This window comes from Sorex araneus, chromosome 2 (assembly GCF_027595985.1).
Source record: "Sorex araneus isolate mSorAra2 chromosome 2, mSorAra2.pri, whole genome shotgun sequence".
In the NCBI taxonomy this organism is placed as follows: domain Eukaryota; kingdom Metazoa; phylum Chordata; class Mammalia; order Eulipotyphla; family Soricidae; genus Sorex; species Sorex araneus.
In genome coordinates, this window is record NC_073303.1 from 357,039,063 (window position 1) to 357,064,636 (window position 25,574).

Genomic DNA, 25,574 nt, shown 5'->3' on the forward strand with positions numbered 1-25,574 from the left:
GTTACGTAGCCTGTGTGGGTTGTGGAAAGGGCAGATGAGCCGGACCTGCGCCAGGTTGTTTCACTCGGGGCGCATCAGAGTGGGGAGATTGAGACCCCTCCCCGCCCCAAGGGACCCAGTCCCGGCAGCAGAAACCTCCAGAACCCAACTGCCATCCTACTCACAGCCACTCTCCATACTGAGTCTCACCCACGAGTGAACCTTTTCCTGGAACTTTTCCGCAGTTGCGGCCGTGTGACACTTCATAGGACACACCCTATCCATACTCCAAGAGTACCACACCACACTTGATGGGATTCAAAGTAGGAGGCCACCAACCTTACAGGGAAATATTGTATTATTTCGGTTCTGCTTTGGGGCAGATATTGGGGTTCGGGATGGAAACACCTGAACTATGGTGGTGGGAAGGTGTCATGGTGGTGGAACTGGTGTTTGAAAATTAAATGCAATCAAATACTGTGAACTACTTTATCACGAATCACAAAATCCCGTTAATCACCGATTTCTTGGGTGGGCTCCGTAACATCTCATTTCATCCTTTCCCTGAGATCTTAGCAGTCCATCTCGACTCAGCCCTCCCAATGATGTCGCACTGGAGGCTCTTTCAGGGTCAGGGGAATGAGATCCAGCTTGCTACTGGATTTAGCATATGAATACACCATGGGAAGCTTGCAAGGTTGTCCCACGTGGGCAGGAAACTCTCAGAAGACTGTCAGTTTCTCCCAGAGGGAGAAGCAGGCTACGTGATATCACACGGCCGCTTTGCGCTTTGAACTACTTTATAAAATAAAAAAATTAAATAAAAAGAAAGGGCAGATGGTAAGTGAGCATGGCCAGTGTGAGAGCTGGCGGAGGCATACTGGAGACGCCTTGCACACTCCCTGGCACTCAGGGCCCGGGCAGAGCCCCTGAGATAACTTCTCTGCTTCTGGGTGGAGGGACGTGGCAGGAGGCAGCAAGTTCCGGAGTCTCTGGGAAGAGAAGGAAATCAGCCGAGGAATGGCAGAGACGCAACTCTCACTACGAGGCCTCTCAGGGGTGAAGACTTTCAGTAAAGAAAAATGCCAAACGGCTTTCTCAGCAAAGACTATGAATGGAAGGAAATTGGTTGGTTGGTTTACTGTGCTTCTGTACTGTCCAGAAATTTTGGGTGTTAGAGAAAATATTATATCATCATGTAGCTTAAAAAAAAAAAGACACAGCCAAAAAGTGTCTTGACATTTTGGATTTTACACAATCTGTACAATAGCTTTTGATAAGAAAGCACTGTAGCACTGTAGCACGGTCGTCTCGTTGTTCATTGATTTGCTCGAGCGGACACCAGTAACGTCTCCATTTTGAGACTTGTTAACTGTTTTTGGCATATTGAATATGCCACGGATAGCTTGTCAGGCTCCGCTGTGCGGGAGAGATACGCTCGGTAGCTTGCCGGGCTCTCCGAGAGGGACAAAGGAATTGAACCTGGGTCGGCCACGTGCAAGGCAAACGCCCTACCCGCTGTGCTGGACTGGACTTGATAAGAAAAGCATTTATTAATGGAGAAACAAGAAAAAGATAAAGGCTTGGACTAAAACCTGTGTAAACAATTTCTAAAAACAATAAGAAACCAACAAAGTTCTATCATCTTTCCAATAGTTTAAGTTAGCATGTTTAATATTATTTATGACCAATATGCTTTTATATGTTCTTTTTGTGTGAACTCTAGCTGATCAATAAAATGCTTTAATGGCACAACACCTTTATTTTAGAACACTTCTAAGGGATTACACTTTCAAGAGAAATGCTTGGTTCTAAAGGCAGAAATCAAAGTATATACTCAGTTTAGAGTCCATAAAAAGCCATGCATTAAAGAGGATGTCTAGAATTTTTATATTTAATTGAACACAAAATCTGAAGGAGTCCAACAGATTTTTTTGTGTTGTTCAGAGCAGACAAAATCTTTGCATTATGTCCATTAGGTCTGTTGGAGATGAGGGAATGCTTAATACATTTTAGGGATTTTCCTCTTATGTTTTTTAGTAACTTTCCCTGGACTAAATAAGCTGTTAAGAGAAGCATCAAACAGTTCTTACTGAACATAAACATATGAATACATACAGAGCAGTGACTTGCTCTGATTGTGGTTAACTGGGTAAAGTTTGTATTTTCCAAAACTAATGGCTATAAGGTAAAAATAAATAAAGGCCTATCCATTTGGCTATCAGTCATCACAAACTATTTCTGAATTTGTTTGTGAATGTGATCCACTGAACAGTCTATTCAAGGAAAATATATTTGGCTTTCTCAAAACTGTAGTAAAGGGGCTGGAGCAGTAGCACAGCGGGTAGGGCATTTGCCTTGCATGCGGCCGACCCCAGGTTCGATTCCCAGCATCCCATATGGTCCTCTGTGCACCTCCAGGAGTAATTCCTGAGTGCAGAGACAGGAGTAACCCCTGTGCATAGCCGGGTGTAACCCAAAAAGTAAAAGAAAAAACACACCAAAAAACCTGTAGTAAAGAAAGTTTGGATGCACAGAAGCGAAAGGCTGTCGATCCAGTTTGGGCAAACAAGCAGAGCTATACTAGAGAAGCATGCAGTTCCCAAGTTCCTTCAACAGCATAACTTCCAGACTCTCCACACCATTTCTGACACGTATCAAAGAGAAAGACACAGATAACTGTGCTCTGTCATGACCCACCATGGTCACCCTGATAATAATAAAAATCGTATTTCTGGCAAAACTTCCGTAAAGCATTCCAGGCTTCTAAAAGATGACCAGCATGTTTAGAAGTACAGCAGGTATAATAACATCTCTGTGTTCAATCGGGTGCTAGGTGCAGAATTTTTGTTTAAGAGTTTGTTTATATGGGTTTATTTATTTTTTTGTGTTTGAGCCACACCCAGTGATGCTCAGCGGTTACTCCTGGATCTGCACTCAGGAATTGCTTCTAATGGTGCTCAGGAGACCATACAGGATGCTGGGGAATGAACCCGGATTGACCACATGCAAGCGAACACCCTGTCTGTGGTCCTATTGCTCTGGTCCCAGCCCCAGAAAGTTTGAAAGCAGCACAAACGTAATTCAGTAAAGTTCATTCTTGGAAAAGTCTTCTCAGAGTTGAATGTTTCCATCAAGCTCACCAGTGCACCATACTTGGAGCATGCCAGGCTGAGCAGAGAGGGTTCTAACCCCAGTCATGTGACAATGGCCATGACCAACCTCAACGAATCTAGAGTTGACAGAAAATATACTCCTCTGGCCTGAACTCACCTTCCCTGGTCTAGAGTGGGACATGCTTCTCTTTGAAGGCCTTAGGGATGACAAACACTGAACGAAATAGATGCTTCCTTGGGATCTCTTCAGCCTCTCCATGTTCTTCACTCTTGGTTGCCAACCAAGTGCAACTGTCAAGGCAAACACAAAGCGGGGTGCAAGGCTGATGGCCCCGGGGCCCCAGCTCTTCACTGCATGTCCCACCTCTGGCTTTGCCAGTTAACTGTGGTGTCCTTCCACTCAGTGCTTCTGCAGGATGCCAGGCTGCCTGGAGCAGGCCAACTTGAAAGGGGACTTGTGGAACTGGGCTTTGTTGCTGCTACCCTTTGCTACCCTCATGTACACAAGTCCAGGCTAGATGTTGGAGGATGAGACACAGGGAAAAAGGGCTGAGTCGCTCCCTCAAGACCAACTCCCCAGTAAGCCAGGCAAGCCTAGAACTGTCCAGACGCCTGGTCTAAATTACTGATCTAACTCATAAACGAAATGAATGTTTATTGTTGCACACCACTGGGTTTTTGTGGTTGTTGTGCATTACTTTTGTGGCAGCAGGTAATTGCTACAATAGGTTTTCATTTATTTGACATCTCAGTGTGACGCTCCTGCAACTTTTCGGAAAGGTCTGACGATGCAACTTCGGTTACTATCTCAGGAACTTCTGAGTGCAGGGGTCTGCACACAGAACCCAAGCACCTACTTTGTCCTAAGTGCCCTCACTTAATCCTCTTAACCATCCTGAAAAAGTAATTTCTTCATTTTGGGGAACTGGAGGAAATGAAGGACTTGAGGCAGACTGATAAAAATTATCTATCTAAAGCCATTTAAATTGGCAGAATCAGGGCCCAATCCCAAGACTTGAGTCTAAATCCAGCTATACTTTCCATTACATCAGAAGTGATAACCAAGATTTAAAACAGAGGTTATTCTGTCTAAAGTCATTAAAGACAGAAAGTCTGTTTAAAAAAGGCAACTGATTGTTTTTATTCTACCATTCACCGAAGTCCTTGATCATTTACAGAGCTCTTTTCTCCAAACATGTTAGCCTCATTATTTTTGTTGCTAAAATGGCCTTTAGGATATTGGTATTCTCCGTTGAAAAATACCCAGATGGCCAGAGGTTAAATAAGACTGGTCCTTCACCATTTCCTACTTTCATCTATAGGGTTTTATATTCGGTATCCCTCTTCAGTCAACCACTAATTATATGGATTGTACATGCAAAAATCCAAAAATCAGTCACTCCAAAGCAGCAACAATGATTTTAAGGAAAACAAACAACTCTCTTATGTTACACATAAATAATAAACAGGGAACACAAGGTTTACCCCAAAATGCTCCCATTTTCAAAGGTGATCTTTTAAAGAACTCAGAGACAAGAAGGATTCTTATGCCCTCTCCCTTTTGTTTCTGGTTCTTAAAAAACAGAAACTAAAATCATTACATTTTTCAAAGACAAGGACATTTTCTGAGAATTTTCCTCATTGCAAACTGTAGAGTGTACTCTGGGAAGAGGGAGAGCAGAGAACAAAGTTGATATTTTGACAAAAACAACACGATTATTAGGTGGTATATAGACATCCCTAGAAACTTTAAATTCCAAATTTTAGTTTAACAAATTTAGGAAAACCTTATTAAAATATAGTGTATTTGCTAAGTGTAAATAAATACTGGAAGACAGGACATGTTTTAGTTAAAAAGAACTCTTTTCAAATATAACATATTATCACTGACTGTCAATTTAGAAATCTGAGATGGAATTTTTCTTTATTAGTGAATCACCAAGAGGTACAGATTAGACTTACAACTTTTCATGCTTGTGTTTCAGTCGTACAATGCTCGAGTGCCCATCCCCCCACCAGTGCCCATTCTCCACCACTGATGATCCCAGTGTCCCCGCCACCCCACCCCACCTCTGCGGCAGGGCATTCCTTTTTGTTCTCTCTCTCCTTTTGGGTGTTGTGGTTTGCAATAGAGATACTGAGTGGCCATCGTGTTTGATGAGATGGAATTGTTTTTTTGCCTCATACTTCCTTTATGCAAAAAGATTCCCCTTTAACAACTTCAGAATACAGTAAACCACACTGGTTTGCAGGCCACTAATTTTGTTATAGATGAAAGCACTCAATTATCTCTGTAAAATTCAATTCCTTAGAAAATGTGTTTGTGATTGACTAAGTACATTTTTAAAATGTGGTTGATACCACATTCAAGATTTTGATTTAAAAGCTGGAGTGAAGTAGTTTGTGGTTTTTGGCTAACACAAAAATACTAGTCTGTTTACTTCAATATAAAATATTTTTAATATAAAAAGGCAACCTAGAATATTTTTATTTCAAATGTAGTAGAAGCACTGTCGTCCCGCTGTTCAATTTGCTAGAGCGGGCACCAGTAATGTCTCAATTGTGAGACTTGTTACTGTTTTTGGCATATCAAATACGCCACGGGTAGCTTGCCAGGCTCTGCTGTGCGGGCGGGATACTCTCAATAGCTTGCCAGGCTCTCCGAGAGGGACGGAGAAATCGAACCCGGGTCAGCTGCGTGTAAGACAAACGCCCTACCCGCTGTACTATTACGCTAAGTTTATTTAATTCACTTTTTCCACTGCAGCCCCAAATACTTTAAATCTACTACAGGAAACTAAAAGAGGACCATCATTTGTAATAAAATCTTATTTACATGATACTGTAAGTGACCAAATACTGTCAACAAGCTCTTCCATTGAAAAAAAAATGCCTTAGATTTAAATTCAAAGTAAATTCTAGCTCAAGTTTCAGACAGGTGGCCTCAAAAGAGAATCTCTGTTGGGTAGGGGTTTAAGGCTATTCCATTTCATTGGGGAAAAAAGTCACTGTCACTGTCATCCCATTGCTCATCGATTTGCTCGAGTGGGCACCAGTAACGTCTCCATCATGAGACGTATTATTGTTTTTGGCCTATCGAATATGCCACGGATAGCTTGCCAAGCTCTGCCATGTGGGTGAGATACTCTTGGTAGCTTGCTGGGCTCTCCGAGAGGGGCGGAGTAATCAAATCCGGGTTGGCCGAGTGCAAGGCAAACGCCCTACCACCGTGCCATGGCTCCAGCCCAGGGGAAATAAGTACACACATATATGCTGGAGCGATAGCACAGAGGTAGGGCATTCACCTTTCATGAGGCCAACCCGGGTTCGATTCCTCCGCCCCTCTCGGAGAGCCCAGCAACCTACCGAGTATTGCACCCGCACGGCAGAGCCTGGCAAGCTACCTGTGGCGTATTTGATATGCCAAAGACAGTAACAATAACTCACAATGAGACGTTACTGATGCCCGCCCCAACAAATCGATGAGCAACGGGATGACAGTGACTGTATATATACATATATATATATATATATATATATATATAATCTTAATTACAAAAATAAAAAACTCCACATAAACAAGATTCTGTAGGAAAATGTCTTCAGTTGCGAGCAGCAAGCTAGATTTCACTTAGCACACGCCAGTATATGTCTCAACAACACTAGTCTGGAACAAGTTCTTCCCATGGAACGACGAGGGTGATGGCTAGTGTCCTGGGGGCTTTGCCTCTGCCAGCCACTTAGTACCAGTTTCCCCATGGGTTATAGAACCAGAGGCGCACCTCTCCACAGCTGTACCACCTTGCTACCTGGGCTTTCTTGAGTACATCTACTTAGCTTCTGGCTATCAGTTTTGGATTCATCACACAGGGCAGGAGCTAAGTAATATTTCCAGTTTTTGTAAAAAGTACTTCATTTTGAATGGCTTCAAAAGCCCCATCTATCTAAATACATGCAACCGAGAATCCTGCACTGCAACTGCATTTTGACCTTCCCCTCTCACACCTTGTTCAGTAGCACATTCTCCTCAAGACTTTACTAAACTAGTATTTTGTTGGGCCACACCCAGCTGTGCTCAGGGAACACTCCTGGTAGTGCTAAGGGGACCACAGACAGTGTCAGGGATTGAACCGGGGTCTGGCTGCCTGCAAGACAAATGCCTGGTATCTCCAGCTCCAAATTGAGTTTCTAAAGCAACTTCATCAGCACAGAGCATTAAGGCCATCGCGAAAACAGTCAACAAAACCACTAAAATTCTACCACTGAACTGTGAACTGAAACTGGGAAATCCTCTCACACTGCAGTTATTCAGTAAGTAATCATATGGTCATGTAGTTTGGATTAGAACACAGTAAAACAACCCATTGTCTTGTGGTTTTCTGAACGGGTAAGCTGTCTGATGGTGTATCACTTAAACTGGTTTCAGATAAATCTGGTTCAAGGTTCTTGCCTTTTTATTCAAGTAGTGGATTTTTGGAATGTTGTTATTTGAAAACTATCATGACAATTTTGCAAAATCACTACCAGGTAGGCCAATCTTATACAAGTTTCCATGCCTATACATTGTAGAAGACAGCTAGTATGCCTTTAACGTTGTTCCTTCTGGATCCCTCATTTGTGAACTTTGGTTTGTGTTCATCGTATTTTGATGAGAAAGATGAGTCTGTTATAAAGGAGGCTGGGGAGTAGATGATCACGGCCTACAGGACAGGACTACAGTAATACACCAGTGTGATACAGAAGCGTCCTGGACTTCAAGCTTCAAGTGGTCTTTGAAGCCAATACAAAGAGATACTCCAAGTCAGATGACACGGACCACAGTACTTCTCCCTTGCTGAAAACGTGCCATTACAGGCACTCGAGTTGTTAACAACTCATTGCCAATAACCAGTGTCACTAATGCAAGCTCCACAGCAGCAATGTTCCCAGGGCGAGGTAACAATGGAAAAGGGTCTCTTCCTACTCATCTATTGACTAAAGTGATGTAATTCAGTGTTAGAATGTTTCTTTTAGATTGTTTAGAGTAGGATGGTGGAATTTAAAGTAGGATTCTTTAAACAGGCTTTCTACCAACATGAGATTATTGATGCAGCCTCACCCTAGAGTCAATCCCTGGTACTATGCCAATCAACAAACCAAGTACTAATTGACGAAAACATACCTGTGCTGTTCAATGCTAAGAAGGTCATCGTATTCTAGCTTTAAGGTTCCTTTTGCTATACACTAGGGTGTGTCTATTTTAGATGGCTTGGAGAAAGTAAGCAATCTGCTAAGAACTATTGATTCAGCCACTGAACTGAGCTGTGGAAGGCATATAGGAAATCTGGTTGACCTAAAATGTCTTTTTAACTTTTTCTAAAGTATGACAATATGAATAGAATATCTTGATATTTTTCCAACAGAATCCTTTTAAAAGGAGCATTTGCTCCTTTGCTAACAGTACATCTTATGAGAAAATATGAATTTCACCTTCTAGACTAATTTTGTACACTGCTTAGGTAATGTCTATTAGATCATTAAGTTCTGAAATCGTTTCAAGCTCTGAGATAAATGCCTGACTTTGCAGCATTGTACAGTTTGTGTGTGGTGGGGGAGGGAGTGGTATATTTAACTGCACATCTGTTTGCCAGAGGAGTTGGCCTAATGTTATTACCCCAAACTTTGGGGGGGAAAAGATAAATATTAAATAACACATTTCTATTATTAAAATATACTATTTACCCCCACATAACTTAGGATACAGACAGCAAATATAATTCCCTTTTAAACAATCAGCTTAAATAAAAATTAGTTCACACAACTAAAATTAGTTTTATAGTAACATGGCAAATAACTCATGACTTTAATGCTGGGGAAAAAGTTCACTGTTGGTGAACACTGGTGAACAAAGGTAGAGAGGAAGCAAGGTAAATGTGAAAGTTACTCAGACACACAAATTTAAAAAAATGCTAGAAATCACAGGACATTTCAGCAGTTTTTTCAAAAGCAGCATTTTCTTAAGTAAAACTGCATGTGTGGGCGAGCACACGTGCTTTAAATAGACGAAAATATTTGGTGTGGGTGGAGGGGGGAAAGGTACAGGGGGGTAGTAGGTGGAAGGGGAATACTTAAGTGTTTCACAATTTAAACAAGCTGTAATAAAGACATAGCTCACTGTTTAATTTTGAAAGTTCATAGTACTTTGAGAAGTCATAGGATCAACTGTCTACATTGCAGTGCAAAGGACAACCTGAGAACAGGAAACAGGTACATGCTGTGTTCATCAAATTGGAAAAAAAAAATAATCTGATCTCCCATGGCTGGTGTTCTAGCTGTAAGAACCTGGGGAGTCAGAGGTCAAAACTGAGAGCAGAGCTCAAAGTTCAGGATGCCCAGTTCATTTGCCACTGGTTGATGGCATGTAGTCACCTCCACACAGCAGGCACTTTGAAGAATTGTATACCACTTTCTGGCAAGAAAATCCTGGTGATCCTGGACTTTCCTAGTTGGGCATTCAAAATCCCATATTCAAAAAAATCCCTCAGTTCCAAGGCAGGGCAGGCAGTCACTCTAAAGCCTCACCTTCCTTCCTGTACATCACTAGAAGAATAACCAGGTGCATAGAGCTAGTAGTGAGGGCGCATCAGCTTAAAAGCAATTTTAGGGATCTCAGGTTTTATCCCTAGTACCACATGGTTCCCCACGCACCACGTTGGGAGTAGGCCCCAAGTACCACCAGATATGGGGTATGGCTCCCAAACATAAAAGAACTGCTTAATATATTTGCTAATACAGGATATCGTATCAAGATATCCTGACATCTCTGATTTTATGGTGTCAAGTTTAACTTAAGCAAATTAGAGCAGTGTGTAAACTCACCCTTCAAACCTATTTTTAGATAAATCCTTTAAAGCTCCTGATTTTATTCAATTACATAGGATTTTGCTGTATCATTTCGAGATTTCCAGAGCTAAATGAATAATCCAGCTTTTAAGTCTTTTCAGATTTTTTTTTTTAGGTGAAAACACTCTCTGCCAACTATTTCCCACATTCCTGCTTTATATACTGAAAAGAACACTATCAACTGGAGCTGTTTCCCTCAGATTACCAAGGTCACGGTTTATGTATCTTTAATGTGCTCTGCCACAAGGTCTGACCTTGGGAAGAGATGGCAGGCAGAAAGAAAATATTCCCAGATATGCATAGCTTTATTTTGCCTACAATGCTGTGATCTTCTTCAACACTGCTGGGCTCTTTTCATCTCAATCTCTAGTTTCTCATTTTGCTTTCTTGTATAAAAATGGTGCCACAGTTTCAGTATTGTCAATCAAGATAAAAATACTTATGTCTTCAAGGACAGCGTCGAAAGAGCAAAGCGAAATGTGAGGTAGTTTAAGTGTGCAATTTGTGGTGGATTAAAAAAAATGGATTTTTTAAACCCACACATTACCTACTTGCAGTTTCTCCCAATTTAATCTGTTTTATATAAACCAGCAAATGACTATATTCCTCAGATACATATGCCCACCAATAAAGTACTCTTTCTCATCACAATTTTTGTTCTGTTTGAGTAACCTAAGAATGTATATTAAAAAAAAAGTGGCAAACATATATTCTTACAGATTTACTGAGAAATGGAAAATGTCTTTGGAAGAGATTTTAGTTAAGACTTTTATTCCTACAGACAAATGCTGAGAACCAACTTTATGCGACAGTATTATAAAGGGTAGAACTTAATTTAGAACCAGAAAGATAGCAAGTTATCTAGTGACTAACATTGCAAAATAGCCAAAAGCTTTAAAGCCACAGGAAGAACACGACAGTGTGAAATGGATATAGATAGTTGTTAACAACTTTCATAACTTTAAACCTTCACTTTTGCCCTTAAGTCAGTATGTTATGAATCTCATGGCTCAATATCTTTTTTTTTTTTTTGCTTTTTGGGTCACACCCAGCGATGCTCAGGGGTTACTCCTGGCTTTGCACTCAGGAATTACTCCTGGGGGTGCTTGGGGGACCATATGGGATGCCGGGGATCGAACCCGGGTCGGCCGCGTGCAAGGCAAATGCCCTACCCGCTGTGCTATCGCTCCGGCCTCCATGGCTCAATATCTTTAACTAGAAATATAAAGTAAATCCTTGCCCCCTGCCAAAAAGAGCAAAATTATAATTTTGTGAATTTAAGAAATTATTTTTGGGAGAATGGAGAGAATATTTGAGAAATTTTTTGGAAAAAAAAATCTTAACTCTTTTCTGTAGTATAAATCCTCATTTTTATAACCAGAAGCATCTTTTTTTTTAAAAGGGCACATGGATGTCAACCAATGGTGAAATTTGGGATTTATTATAGACTTCTTGGATCAAGTCCACTGACATTGAAGGTAACTTAGGTTAATGTATTCCTGTATCTGTGGATCGGAGATAGTCGAATGAACTGAATAGTCCACTCCTGCTAGATACAACTAAGAAATTAAGATCTGAACCACCACCAGGCTAGTCTCAAAATATGTAAGAACCTGATATGGTGCTGGTACTAACTAGAATACCTTACTCAGCAATCTTACGCTGGAAGGTAAAAGAAATAAATGGGGTGTGTATATTTAATCCAATTGCATACACACACACAAACACACTCGAGCACACACACAACTAATTTTAAGTAGTACCTTTCATTAGACCACTGGATGTGGAATAATTTAACGACAGGACATAGGTGAAAACCATTTTTTGATAGTAATGTATTGCTGTTATAATTCTTAACTTCTTAAGCTGCCTAAAAATAGAATACCAGATGAACCAACAAATTAGGACTCAGGAAGAATAAGAAAGTTTCACTATGAAAGAAAATTGAGAACAAATTCAGAACTTTTTTGCTAAGATCTAAAATGGAAACAACAGAATCACTCAACATTGTTAAAATGTATACAGACAACTGATCCTTAAGTTTTTTCTGTGTGTTATGTAAACCCATACACACATTATATAATTTATTTTCTACTAAAGATTTAAGGCAGTTATGTTATATATAAAGTCAGTTATAATTTATTCAAGATAAAACAGTTCCTACCCAAGAAATCATATGAACACATAGACAAATTCTTACCATAAAGGCTATTATGAGGCTATCTGTAACTAGTACAGCTCATATTTTCTGCTTGAGTGGCTACAAACACAGGATTTCCACTGCCAGAGATAATTTGTCCCTCAATCCCGTACATAAACGGCAGTCTGAACAGACAAAATATTCACAAAAACATGTAAAGATAAAAAAGGAACTCAACAGTAGGATTCTATTTCTACAGACCACACACTTTCATTATTTCTTCTGATTGTACTAAGTATAACAATTCAATATGCTCCAAGGTAGAAGCAGGACTAGTAAAAGATTATCATTGTAAACATAATTTTAAATAGAATCTGATGATTCATGCTATTTGCTGGTCACAAAGACATTTTGCTGGAGTGAATTCTGAGCCATACCTAAGATTTTAATGATTGACACACTTGAACAATATTATAACTTCACGGTGAAGAACTTAGGACCCTGGGTATGAACAGCACCATCCTTTTTGGTCTTTACTAAAGTTCCAAAGAGAGAAACATTCTCACATATGTGGCTACAACATGAACAGCAAGGAAAAGGCAACCAGCAATACTACCAAGATATAGCCAGCAGCTGAGGAAGACCAAAACTCAGTTGAATATAAAGCATCTGGCAAAGTTCATGAAAGAAAGCAAGCGAGCAATAATTTACCTCCCAAAATTCATGTGTTAGATCAGTGAGAAGAGATCATGTACTGCTTACACCCACAGATTATTTAGGATAGCAAGGGATGTTGAAATGGGAAGTAAACTGAAGCTGAAATGTTCGGCTATGAATGCAAGGCTAAATAAGGACTTTTCTTTTTTTATTTGAATTTTGGGCCATACTAGGTGGTGCTCAGGGACAACTCCCAGCTCTGTGCTCAGGAGTAATCACTGGCAGTGCTAAAGAAACCATGAAATGCCAGGGATCAAACTCAGGCGTGCATTCACAGCCACTGAGCTAGCTCTTCAGGCCCTAAAGACAAATTTTAAGTAAAGGTTTGCACTTGTTGCTTTATAACTCACCACCAGGATCAGGAGGTACCTGTTACTGAATAAGTTCTTGAAGTATTTAGTTACTAGAAAACCAAAAATCTTCAAGGTATATTTGGATACCTTTTGAAAGAGGTAGAGAAATCAACTGTTAAATATACTCTTTTATTTGATTTCAACTAGCAAGTGATGAGAATGATTGTTTTTCACCTTCAAAGTCTTAAGTCCCAATGAAACTACCAATAAAGGCACAAATAAAGCAAAATCAAAATAATTTTAACAATGAAAATCTGACTTTAACATTGACAGGTGAAATCAAACTAGATGTTCAAAGTTCAAAAAACAAAACAATCCTGTATCTCAATTTTTGAAATATGAAAGAAAAGTACAGATTAAGAATATTTAACTTTCAAGAAAAATTAGGCAGCTTTCCTTCTTATTAACTGATGGGTCCCAAATGAGAAAATAGCACAGCGTAAAGGTCAGGACCAAACACTAGCCATCTTTTTATCACCCAGCATTTATCACAGTGGCTGGATAAAGAACAGAAATCAGTAAATGTTCATCAAATGGATATATATCACAATGTGTAACAAGTATAACTCAAACCCAAATCAGGAAAATTTCTTAATGTAGGATGAGTAGAATGTAAGCAAGGTTCTTCCTACTGATGGGGAGAGTGCCCAAATCCAACTGCTTCTTCTAGTTTTAAGCATTTACTATAAAGACTTCATATTCTTTTAAAAGAGAAATCCTGGGGCCAGAGCAATAGCACAGCAGATAGGGCATTTGCCTAGCACATGGCCAACCGGGTTCAATTCCCAGCATTCCATATGGTCCCGAGTACCGCCAGGAGTAATTCCTGAGTGCAGTACCAGCAGTAACCACTGTGCACCTGCCGGGTGTGACCCAAAAAGCAAAACAAACAAAAAAAGAAATCCTAAGTAGAACTCTTGACACAAAATAAAAACAGAGCTGTAACTGATGAGATCAAAGTCAGTGAGAATGTCACCAGATGCCAATTCCCTAATGCAGTCTTGAGCTGTCTTCATGAAACCCACAGTGGGAGTCACTGATCAGGTTGGAAATGTGATAGAAAGCATGGCCCTGTAATTCTCATGTTATTAAAACGGAAGAAAATTACCTTCACCTGTAAAGGGGATATTCTGAATAATACTCAGAATTTAAGTATTGGCAAAATTTAACAGAGGAGACCCTATCACTCAGAAGAATGAAAAGAAACTCTCAGGGCAAAACTAACAAAACAAATGAATCCACAACAGACAAAACAGAATGCAAGCTGTATCTCATTAAAAGGAAAAATCGGATCATTAAGTCATAGTCACACAAGAAAATTAATCACACCCAGGAAGTCCAATGTTTGGCAGGTACAAGTGCTGGCACACTGCACTGGGGCACCCCACTGTGGCTGGGGAGGTCCGATCCTCCAGATCCTCCGAAAGGCTCTTGGACTTGACTCCGTGACACTTAACATGTGGGTGCAAATTAAAAAGCCAGGACATTCTACCGCCTTCCAAGCTGTTTCCTAACATCACTACCAGTTCTCAAGTACACAAAGGGCAGAGGTTCCACTGATTACACCCAGCAGTCCCACAGCTGTCAAACTGGGGATGTTCACTCTAATCACAAGATGCTAGGCAGAAGTAGTACTCACTTAGTGGGTAGCAGCAAGTCTAGCAGTGAAGAGGCAATTACTAGAACGGTGAAAATTTTTCTCGGGGCAGATATAAAGAAGGGGTGGTTAATTAAATGACACTGGCCCGATGCAATGACAAAAGCTTATAGCAAGGGTTTGAGGAGTAAGAAATATTCATGAGAATGAAAGTCTTAAATAAAATAAGGCCACTATCAACTATCATAAACTTAGACCCATTCTGACCCTCAAACTTGGACCTGTATAGAGGTTTTTTTTTTTTTTTTTTTTTTTTTTTTTTTTTTTTTGCTTTTTGGGTCACACCCGGCGATGCACAGGGGTTACTCCTGGCTCTGCACTCAGGAACCACCCCTGGCCGTGCTCAGGGGACCATATGGGATGCTGGGATTTGAACCCGGGTCGGCCGCGTGCAAGGCAAACGCCCTACCCGCTGTGCTATTGCTCCAGCCCCTGTATAGAGGTTTTAATATAGAGCAATTGTCAATTTCCTTTCAAAAGCACCTCTGGATTTGCTACCATTCTCCTTGCCACAAAGTGCCTGCCCCACCCAGCATCACATCTTTAAAGAAGTCTTTCTTTCTGTCCTGCTCTACCACAGTACTCTTTCTCTTTCACTGCCGAGTAAGTTGATTCAGAGTTATAAATACTCACAGCAAAGGTAGAGGCCCTGCCTGTCTTGTTTACCTTATACTCAAGGCTGAGAAAATTCCTGGCACTTTTGTTTACATATCAGAGAACAATAAATACATTTTAACAAATAAAAAAAAATTATTATACCAAGTTTACATGAACAATACATATACACACAAATATAGAAAAATGGGGACTATCTAATAGGAAAAGAGCCAATGTTTAAAGTACTGAAAAAAGGTACTTGTAGAAATGGGCGAATATGATTTCAAAGAACAAGTACCAAAGATACCTATCTTCGAGAATACAAAAATTTACTAGAACAGGATCAGAAGTGGTTATTTTCCATTTCTACAGAGATACACACAAAAAGAAATGTTTAAACTGCAGTGAGTTAACATTAGACAAGAATATTTGCTGCAGAATGGATTATCAGCAGAGCTTCTAAAGTCTCTCACTGCTGAGCATAAAAGTTGATTGGTTATAACAGACAACCATGTATCTAGGATTAGTTAAGAAGAGCTCAGACTGTAGGTTAAAAAAATTATTTTTAATTAAAAACACAAAAACAAAAACAAAAAAAACCCTCAAAACACTTGCTAAACGGCTTCTCTCCCAATTAAAAATATTCTGAATTAACAATTATGTAAAATAACAGATCTTATAAACTGAATACAACACACTTTTAAAAAAGATCTTATCTGCTAATCATACCTCAGTATCACTTTTCTAGATATTTTGCAGAACCAATTACATTTACAAAAGGTCCATTTCTTAATACAATCTGGTAACTGTATCAAAGGAAACTAGTCAAATCAAAGAATATAAAGGGGTTTTATATATATATATAGATTGGCTTTTTAAATGGGTAAGTATACTGAAATAATTGTAACATATCCCTGAAAATAATTATACTGTCACCTGTGCACTGTTTACAAGGTGCAAGAATAAATCAATAGACTGCTAAGTTAAACAAATTAATCTGCTAAAATTATGTGTAAGATACAGGGACTGCTCCATGTGAATTCCTAATACCCCAGAATCAACTGGTGCTAGTAATATCAGTGCAATCATTACTGGCATTGGATATCATGCTATGCTGTTTTGGTATCAGGATAAAGTAGGATAAGGGAAAGACTTGGGAAAGATTTTTTCAGCAAGGTTTCCTTATGAAGTCTAGTAATAAAATAAAAAGACAAAAAGAACCACGATTTAAGATCCACTGTACACACCGAAGTCAAGGATACCAAAACTTAATCCACTTTTTTTCCCCCAAGAGTTTATTTTTGGTAAAAGGCAGAAAAATTAGTTTTCCTAGAAGGGATATCTGCTTCTAAACGATAATTTGAAAATCTTGATATATATATTATATATTAAAAAAAGACATAAAAATAACGGAGAAGTGGGAATAGCAGATTAGGTACTGTAACTTTATAAGGGCTTACCTAAATCAAGAAGCAGGACACACGCGCACGCACACGCACGTGCACTCTCGCGCACACACACATACACACACACACACACACACGCGCACACACCTAATTTATGCAAACTAAAAATGTATATAAACAGCACAATACTGTGATACTGTATCATGATACATTACCTGTACACATTACTACTATTGTTATTAATAAACCTTTGGGACACTCCGTTTTATGCCCAACAAGACATCAGTTAAGTCTTTAAATTCTTCTCTTCCTCCTTTATGGGAGGGAATTTCTAGACACTAAATTTCCCATCTAATATTCGAATATAGGAAACTGATTCCACAAGGTGCTTTAATTGATGAGACCTCAAGTGCTGTTTTCTTTCTTGAATGTTTGGATAGTAAACAGTCCATGGGGACCACACACAAATACTATGACAGAAGAGTTGTTACAAAAGTCTTTTGATGGGACTTGATTGGTGACGAAGCCTTATGACATGCTTGAGCAACGCACTGAAGGGGATCCCATCTGAGTTAATACTTTGTCCAACCACTGTAGAGGTCCATTCAGATGAAGTTCAATCCAGCAAGGAGTGCTTGTAACTGTTTGCCTCCTGTTTAAAAAAATACAAGAGATAACAAAAGCTTTTTTTAGCTTAAATACATAAAAAACTTTTGATCATGTATTAAGTTTGGAAAGTTTATTATCCTAGAAACAGTTTTGTCCTCAGAGTCTAACAATGTACTACTAAGAACCTTTTATTTCCTTTAAAGTGCTTTGCAAAAACATTTTTCCCCCTGCAAATAAAATTTGTAGGATGACTTAATTACTTACCAAAGTGGGTAATTACAGGGGGGAGGTTAGAGAAGGGGTGGCGGAGACATAAGGATTGTTCCCAATTAACCAAAACCTAGAACCCTGCTGATCAATCAACAGAATAGAAGATACTCAAACAGCAAATGAAGTAGGATTTGCAACATCTCTGCACTTATCAAATGGACTATTCTCTGGGAATCATGAAATGTTAAACGACATCCTGCCACTTCCTGTACTGTTTCTGTTCTTTCTTAATTACTATATACAATAAGTCAGGAAGTCTGTTTGCTTCCTCAATGCAACAGGTCTTCAAACATGAGAAAAGGCCGTTATCAATGCTAGTCCAAATGATGTGGTTTTCTGTAGCATATGGTGTAGATGCTCCATCAACACCCTTTGAAGATTTCTGTGTTCTCTAGTAACTCCCGTTTTAAGTGGCTAAATTTCTGTGTAGAGCAGGCTAGAAGGAAATTCACACCCCAGGAGCAGCCATCAACCGATGACATAGGAACTGCCATTTAAATGTCGTTTCCTTACTCTCTCGGTGAAATAATTCTGTGTTCCTTACTATTTCCCAAGTTTTCCAATGGAACATACTCAAGTGACGCACCCAATTTAGGAGGTGACTTAATAATGGTATTGGCAGCCTTCCTCTCTTATCTCACTTCCCTCATTCGTTCTCCCCTACTTTCTTCAATTTCCTGAATAAATTCCTGGCACTTGAATTCTTGTCTTCAGTTGAGAGATATACATTAGACATTCTGATATACGATGGGAAGTGGAGGAGAATACAACAGACCCAAATCTGACTTGCAGATACCCTGATACCTTCGATTTCTTTATGTGCAAGGAATTGAGTTAGCACAGTTTACAAGTTGAATCATGTTATGTTGGTTGAGTTTTACATCTTTCTCTGTTCATTCTGTTGTTTCATCTTTCCACTGTTTTGTTCAATTATTCCCTTGGGTCAGGTATTCTGCAATAATTTTGCCAAGATCTTCTTTACTTTTGATTTTACCATTTGTTGAGTTCTAAGTATCTGCCAGTTTGTTTTTAATCAGGTCACTAAGATCGTTTAACCTTCAGGAATAATTCTTCATTCAGGTCACAGAGGTCACGGAGATCATGGATATTGTTACTACACTTATTTGAGCACAGAAATGCACCAAATTATTCATCCTCTCCCTGTGTGCATTACAGCACTGATTCACTTAATTCAGCTGTAATTCTCAATTATTTTCTACTTAGTTGATTTTATGCTGGCAATCAAGTTGGCATTAAAAAAAAAAGTGAAAACGGGGCTGGAGTGATAGCACAGCGGGCAGGGCATTTGCCTTACACACGGCCAACCCGGGTTCGACGCCCAGCATCCCATATGGTCCCCCGAGCTCTGAGAGGAGTGATTCCTGAGTGCAGAGCCAGGAGTAACCCCTGTGCATAGCCGGGTGTGACCCAAAAAGCAAAAAAAAAAAAAAAAAAAGAAAGAAAAGAAAAGAGAAAATTAAAAAAAGTGAAAAAGAATTTTATAAATCTAATCATGTATTTCTATATTCACTTCCAGTATTAGTAAGGATAAAAGTTCCTCGTTACTACCCATAGTTTACAGATATGGGTACCTGTCAACATTCAATAGGAAAATGTTAAAAGTGAACTATTTTATTGTTCCTAACACCAAATACAACATACTGTACAGTACTGCTTCTCCCCATTATGAATTTTTATTTACCTCTAGGTAAACAGTGGCAGCATCTTTCTCCACAAAGTAAAATTACTCTTAACAGAACTACAGATATACAAAGAATTCTTCCAGTGCTGTGATATTTATATTCAAGACCACTGAATTTCTATGATGTTTTTCAACATTCTAATTTTTGAAAGAAAAAGTCTGCCATAAAAATGTACTTTAAGGGGACAGTAAGAGCTGGAGTGCATACTCTGCAAGAAGGAACCCAGGTGAGATTACCAGCAGCACATGGTGTCCCATCTCTGCCCAGCAACCCTGCCCCTGTCGGTCACTGCTGGGTTTGGCCCAAAACAAAGAGAAGAAAAAACAAAAAAAACAAAAAAAAACCCAAAAATAACAACCAGCCCACCACCACCCAAAACCACAACAAATCCAGAATATGCTATCAGGTTGGAATATGGCACAAATGGTAGAGCACATGACTGTATCACTGCCATCCCGTTGCTCATCGATTTGCTCGAGTGGGCACCAGTAAAGTCTCCAAGTGAGACTTTGTTACTGTTTTTGGCATATCGAATACGCCACGGGTAGCTTGTCAGGCTTTGCCATGCGGGTGGGATACTCTCAGCAGCTTGCCGGGCTCTCTGAGAGGGACGGAGGAATCGAACCCGGGTCAGCTGCGTGCAAGGCAAACGCCCTAGCTGCTGTGCTATCACTCCACCTGGTAGAGCACATACCTAAAATAAAGTGTAATATCTAGTACCCATAGCCTCTTTAGGTGAGTTCTACCCCTTAACCTTGTATTTAAGTGTCCACTGATTTTTATTTCCTATACTTTGATAGAACTGAACTGCGTCTGTGGTTTAGGATCATTACTTTCACCCACTCCTACCTTCCACTACAGAAATTTTATGCTTTTGAGGCTGAGTTCATATGCCACCTCTACCACAAGCCCTGAGCCCAGCAAATATGCCTCTCCTTCCACACACCGCCTAACACTTCAAATCTATCTCTTCTATGGTATTTGACACTCTGCACTAAGTTGCAGAGCATGTCTACACATCATTTTCATTCTCTATTCTATAGTGTCAGTACAGAAATGTATAGTAGTATCACTATTTCAAACAAATATCTGACTCTTAATCCCAATGAAAACAGATATGTATAAACCATAGACGACACAAGGAAGGGGGAAAAGAATTACAGTTGGAAATTTAAGAACTGAGTATGTGTTTCATACCGGTATTCTGCTCCCCAGCCTTTAACAAAACTCATTCTTATGGTGCACATTCTAGTTAGCTGATACACGGCTTCAAAACCCTGATTAACGGACTGAGCCAGAAGAGCAGCGAACTCCTGGTTGTTAAAGATCTTCAGATTACAGCCTATGATCGAAAAAGGTAGAGAAAAACATGTAAAAAGAGAATCATGACAAGATAATTTTTAAAGGGGTTACAGATAGTGGAATACAAGCATGCAAATGATCTGATTTCTGAAATTAATAATGTCTAAAAACCTCAATAAATACAGGAAATAAGTTCATTTACATTATATGCATACCTGGTGGGATTTTACACACTGTTGCAGGGTGCCAGCCGTATCTCTGATTACAGTTGGGGCTCTGCACAAAGATTGCACTATCACTTAGGCACTCAGCAAAGACTTCCCCACCTATGTAATATAAGCGCACACCTCTTCCTAAAACAAAGTACATAGGGATTAGTCTTAAAGAATCAAACATTTCAGCATGACTTGGAAAAGTCTTCTAGGAAGAACACTAAAACAAGATAAGGATGTTTGATGACCTTTCCACAGCTCTAGTTACACGAAGTTTGACTTGGAAACATCTTTCTCTGTAGTTTTATATATAAAGTACTTTAACATTAATTTTATTATTTATAAAAATATGCCCATCAAAAGTACTTTGAAAATGTAGAAAATTAATGGGTAGTAAAACAATTTCTAAGAAACTAAGTGACCCTGGAAGGAATAAACTAAAGTTTGTACAATATTGTCATAAACAAGTTATTTCAGTAGTAGTCCAGTTATGATTTTAAAAAAATCATTAAGAGACCAATCATCTACCCCCATTAAAACTATATATTATGATGTCCCAGAAAGTAGCTTAATGGGTTGATGCTTTACAAGCAAGGAGGCTTAAGGAAGACTAAGAGTCAGATATCTGTTTGAAATAATGATACTACTGTTCAATCTAGGGAAATGCAAATGGCAGCCCCCAAGGAATGTCAAGAGCAAAGGCAGGAATAGCCTGAGCACCCCCAGGTGTGGCCTCCAAACCAAAATAAAACTTAAAAATTTTTTTTCAATATATTATGATTACAATAAAATCTCTAGTTACTTAAGTAGAATTATATTTTATTGATAAGAAAAATATTGGGGGAGTTTAATTACCCTTGCAGAATCTGACAGGTCAAAACCCACAAAATGATAAAGATAAAAGGGTTTTTTAAAAATGCAAAAGGCAGATTTCTAAGAAGATAATGATGATTCTCACCCCTAGTGCTACACATCTTCTTTCATTCAAACACTAATGTAGGTGCTGCTGTTATAGGATTTTTCGTAAGTAATTAAGGTCTCAAGTTAGCTGATCTAAAGGAAGGAAGATTATCCTTGGTCAGCCAACTTAGTAAGGAGCTATTCCTGAAAAGGGACTGGGCTGTTCCTTGTGAGTGATTTGAAGTGTGAGCAAGAGGGATTTAACAGGAAAATCTGCATGCTTATACTGAAGCAAATGTAGAAGCAGGAGACCCTGTGTCAAGAACAGAGAACATTTTTGTTGCTGACAGTCTCTAGTTGACAGACTACAAGAAAGTAGATGAGCTGAGCCTGGAAGAAGCTCTCAAGTTACAGATCCAACTCTTGAATTCCAGAGGAGAACACAGTGCAACCCCACTGTCATCTCCCCCTGTGAAACAGACCCTGGGGAGACTCTTCAGCCAAGCCTGAACTCTGAACCAACAGGAACTGTGAGGTATTAAATTTACATTGTTTCAGGCTGCTAAGCATTATACAGTATTAGAAAACCAGAAACAAGCCAGATTTAATATATAAATACACAGCCAAGTACCCTGTACTCTTATGACTAAGAAATATTTGTAAACTACCACTCACCAGAATATCATAACACTCTAAAACTAGAGATTTATCTAAATTCTTTAATCGAATCCACTCAATAAACTAGAAACCAGAAGTAAAAAGATGATCCAAATGCTACGCAATCTAAACTTAGTAGAGGTGAAAAGGGCAGAGGAAACTTGTTAAATTTTTATGCAGACCCCATAAAACATGAGAGTTTGAAATACATAAAAAGCAGAACTGTTTTAATTAAGGTGGCTATTCTCATCTCCTCATCTATAAGTCATCCTAGTAACCTTACCAAATATTATACAAAATTTATACACCAAGTAAGATTTGAGATATTTTGCAAGAAGCCAAGAAACAGACTTCGTAAGACACTGGTTCATAAATCACTGTAGTATCACACACTTTAACAGCAAGCATTATTTCTCACAGGATACAATGATTCTACGGTACCTTAATATATGATATGAGTATATATTGACTTCTCACAGAAGCCAATTACTGTTGTTACTTAAGATAATAAAAACTATACTTTATCATATTAATAATACTAAACTCTTCTTTAATCTCATTAAAAACAAAACTGAAGACCCCCAAAGATTTTGTGTATGTGGGTGATATTTAAGGAAAATTTTGCGATTCAAAATATTTAGTCATTAATTTAAAAAATCAAGATGAACACATTATAGAAATCACCCTACTATAAAATGACTGGCTATACCCTGAAGCAAAAAAAGTAAAAAAATGACAACATTTTATATTTTTGCAAAACTCTTTACTCAATTTAACAAACGATCTGGATTCTCATCAATTCTACATTTAATCTCCTACAAAATCATATTTCATGTAGCTTCTGAAATACTTTTCTGTTCACTTTACAGAATGAGAGTAAGAGGCAAAAAGCATCTTAGCACCACTAAGAATATCGTTCTGACCCTACAAACTTGCTTGAAAAGGTTCTGTAAGGATCACAGTTTGAGATCCTTTGAATTATATTTTGAATGAAAATCTTGTTTCAGATATCGTGCCTTAGATTTTTTTTTTTTAATCAATCATCGTGAGGTACTGTTACAGACTTATAAACTTTTGTGCTTACGTTTCAGTCACACAATGATCAAGTACCCATCCCTCCACCAGTGCCCATCCTCCATCACCAATGATCCCAGTGTCCCTCTCACTACCCCCACTCCAGCCCGCCCTGTGGCAGGACATTCCCTTTTGCTCTCTCTCTTTCCTTTTGGGTGTTGTGGTTTGCAATAGAGATACTGAGTGGCCATCAAGTTTGGTTTATAATCTACTTTCAGCACGCCTCTCCCATCCTGAGCAGTCTAAGAACCCATTACTTGGTGGTTCCTTCTTTATCTAAGCTGCCTTTCCCCCCAGCATATGAGGCTGGTTGGAACAATCCTCCTGGTACTCATCTCTACTATTCTTGGGTGTAAGTCTCCCATTCTGTTACTTGGGCCTCAGATTTTTAAAGTGAGCAAGCTTAATATATGAACTCACTGAAGGGAGAAAAAACTAGGAGGTACAAAGTAAAAAACTTTTGTCAATTTGTTAAAATTATAATTCTAAAACCTGTACAGAGTAACTTAAAACTGGGGAAGACTCAGGAAAGTCAAATTATTTTAACACATATTGAAGGAGGGCCAGAGAGAGAGTACACTAGGTAGGGTGCATACCTTGCATGCAGTTGACCTGGGTTCAATCCCCAGCATCCCTATTGCCCCAAAAATATTGCCAGGAGTAATTTCTGAGCCTGCAGAGTCAGGAGCAACCTGAGCCTCTCCAAGTGGGCCTCCAAAACAAAGAAACAAAAGAACCAAAGAAACACATATTGAAGGACTTCCCATACCAAGGGTACTAGGTAGACTTGAAGCTAAAGTGTTTGCAGATGGAAGAATCACCAGATTACTTCAAAGCAGTGGAGTCTGGTGCTAAAATGAGAATGCACTGTAACTGACAGCAAAGGCAGAAATAACCTTTTTTGCAAACAATCGCCTGATGTCGTGAACCAGACAATGCTCAAGAGGTGTATATGGAATTTCTTATTACACAAGGGAAAGGGAAACATACCTATGTGTCTTCTTGTCATTTCTACTGTAGCATTTCGATTGACATTGGAGAGTAAACCTAAGCAGAACCTCTCTGAATTTGAAGGATCTGTGAAGCCATCCACAGTGAGTGAGGGCTGTGATGCATGGAAGGTCTCTCCGACCCTCTGGTTTAATTCATAATATGCTATCGAACACCAAAATGCAGGTTCCGAGTAAGTAACTGGCTGCAAATCTGGGGGGAGAGGACAGAGGGAAGCCATAAGGGACATGTAAATAATTTAAGCCAAGAATAGATTGACTATCATTCTATTTACATGCTTCATACTAGCTTATCCTATTAATAGTTAAGGAAGCAGACAAATCTACTTCATTTTATAGATTTAAAAATTTTCAAATGCCTCCCATTTCTGTAAGTCATTCATTAACCCATTAAACATCTTTTTCAGATTTTTATGGCAGAGCATTATTTCACTAATAATCTTACCTTCGTTTGCTTAAATTTAAAATCACAGTAAAGGAAATAAATTTCATAATAAAGCTAATTTTTGGAAAACAAAATAAATCTAAAGCAAACATTAATGAGTCAAAGAAGAAAAATTGCCATAATAACAGGGTATAAAATGACATCTTTTTTACCTTTGCTAGTTTGCACATGACAATCAGAGTGAATTACCCTTAGTTACAAAATTAGAAAACTGACACATATACAAGAAATGGCAATGAAATACAAAAAGTATGCAAGCAGAAACAGAATATGGTATTCAACGTATTTTATGGACGTGTACTGGAGCGACAGCATAGTGGGTATGGTGTTTGCCTTGCACATGGCTGACTCAGGTTCGATTCGTCCGCCCCTCTCGGAGAGCCCGGCAAGCTACCAAGAGTATCTCAACCGCATGGCAGTCTGGCTAGCTACCCATGGTATATTCAATATACCAAAACAGTAACAAGTCACACAATGGAGACGTTACTGGTGCCCGCTCAAGCAAATCGATGAGCAAAGGGATGACAGTGATACAGTATAAAAAT

General features: G+C 39.1%; 1 protein-coding gene across 5 annotated transcripts in view; it reads right to left on the reverse strand.

Annotated features, from left to right (window-relative positions):
- Window positions 1-15,985: 15,985 nt before the first annotated feature.
- The window catches only part of SMAD2 (SMAD family member 2), an 80,601-nt gene continuing 71,012 nt past the window's right edge, over window positions 15,986-25,574 (reverse strand). For all 5 annotated transcript variants that reach the window (XM_055126560.1, XM_055126558.1, XM_055126555.1 and 2 more), the window contains 4 exons: window positions 24,565-24,777; window positions 20,947-21,084; window positions 20,627-20,771; window positions 15,986-17,499 (listed from right to left, as the gene is read on the reverse strand). In XM_055126560.1, the coding sequence (XP_054982535.1) occupies window positions 17,376-17,499; window positions 20,627-20,771; window positions 20,947-21,084; window positions 24,565-24,777 (620 nt within the window). In that variant the 3' untranslated portion in view covers window positions 15,986-17,375. The remainder of the gene's footprint in view (window positions 17,500-20,626; window positions 20,772-20,946; window positions 21,085-24,564; window positions 24,778-25,574) is intronic.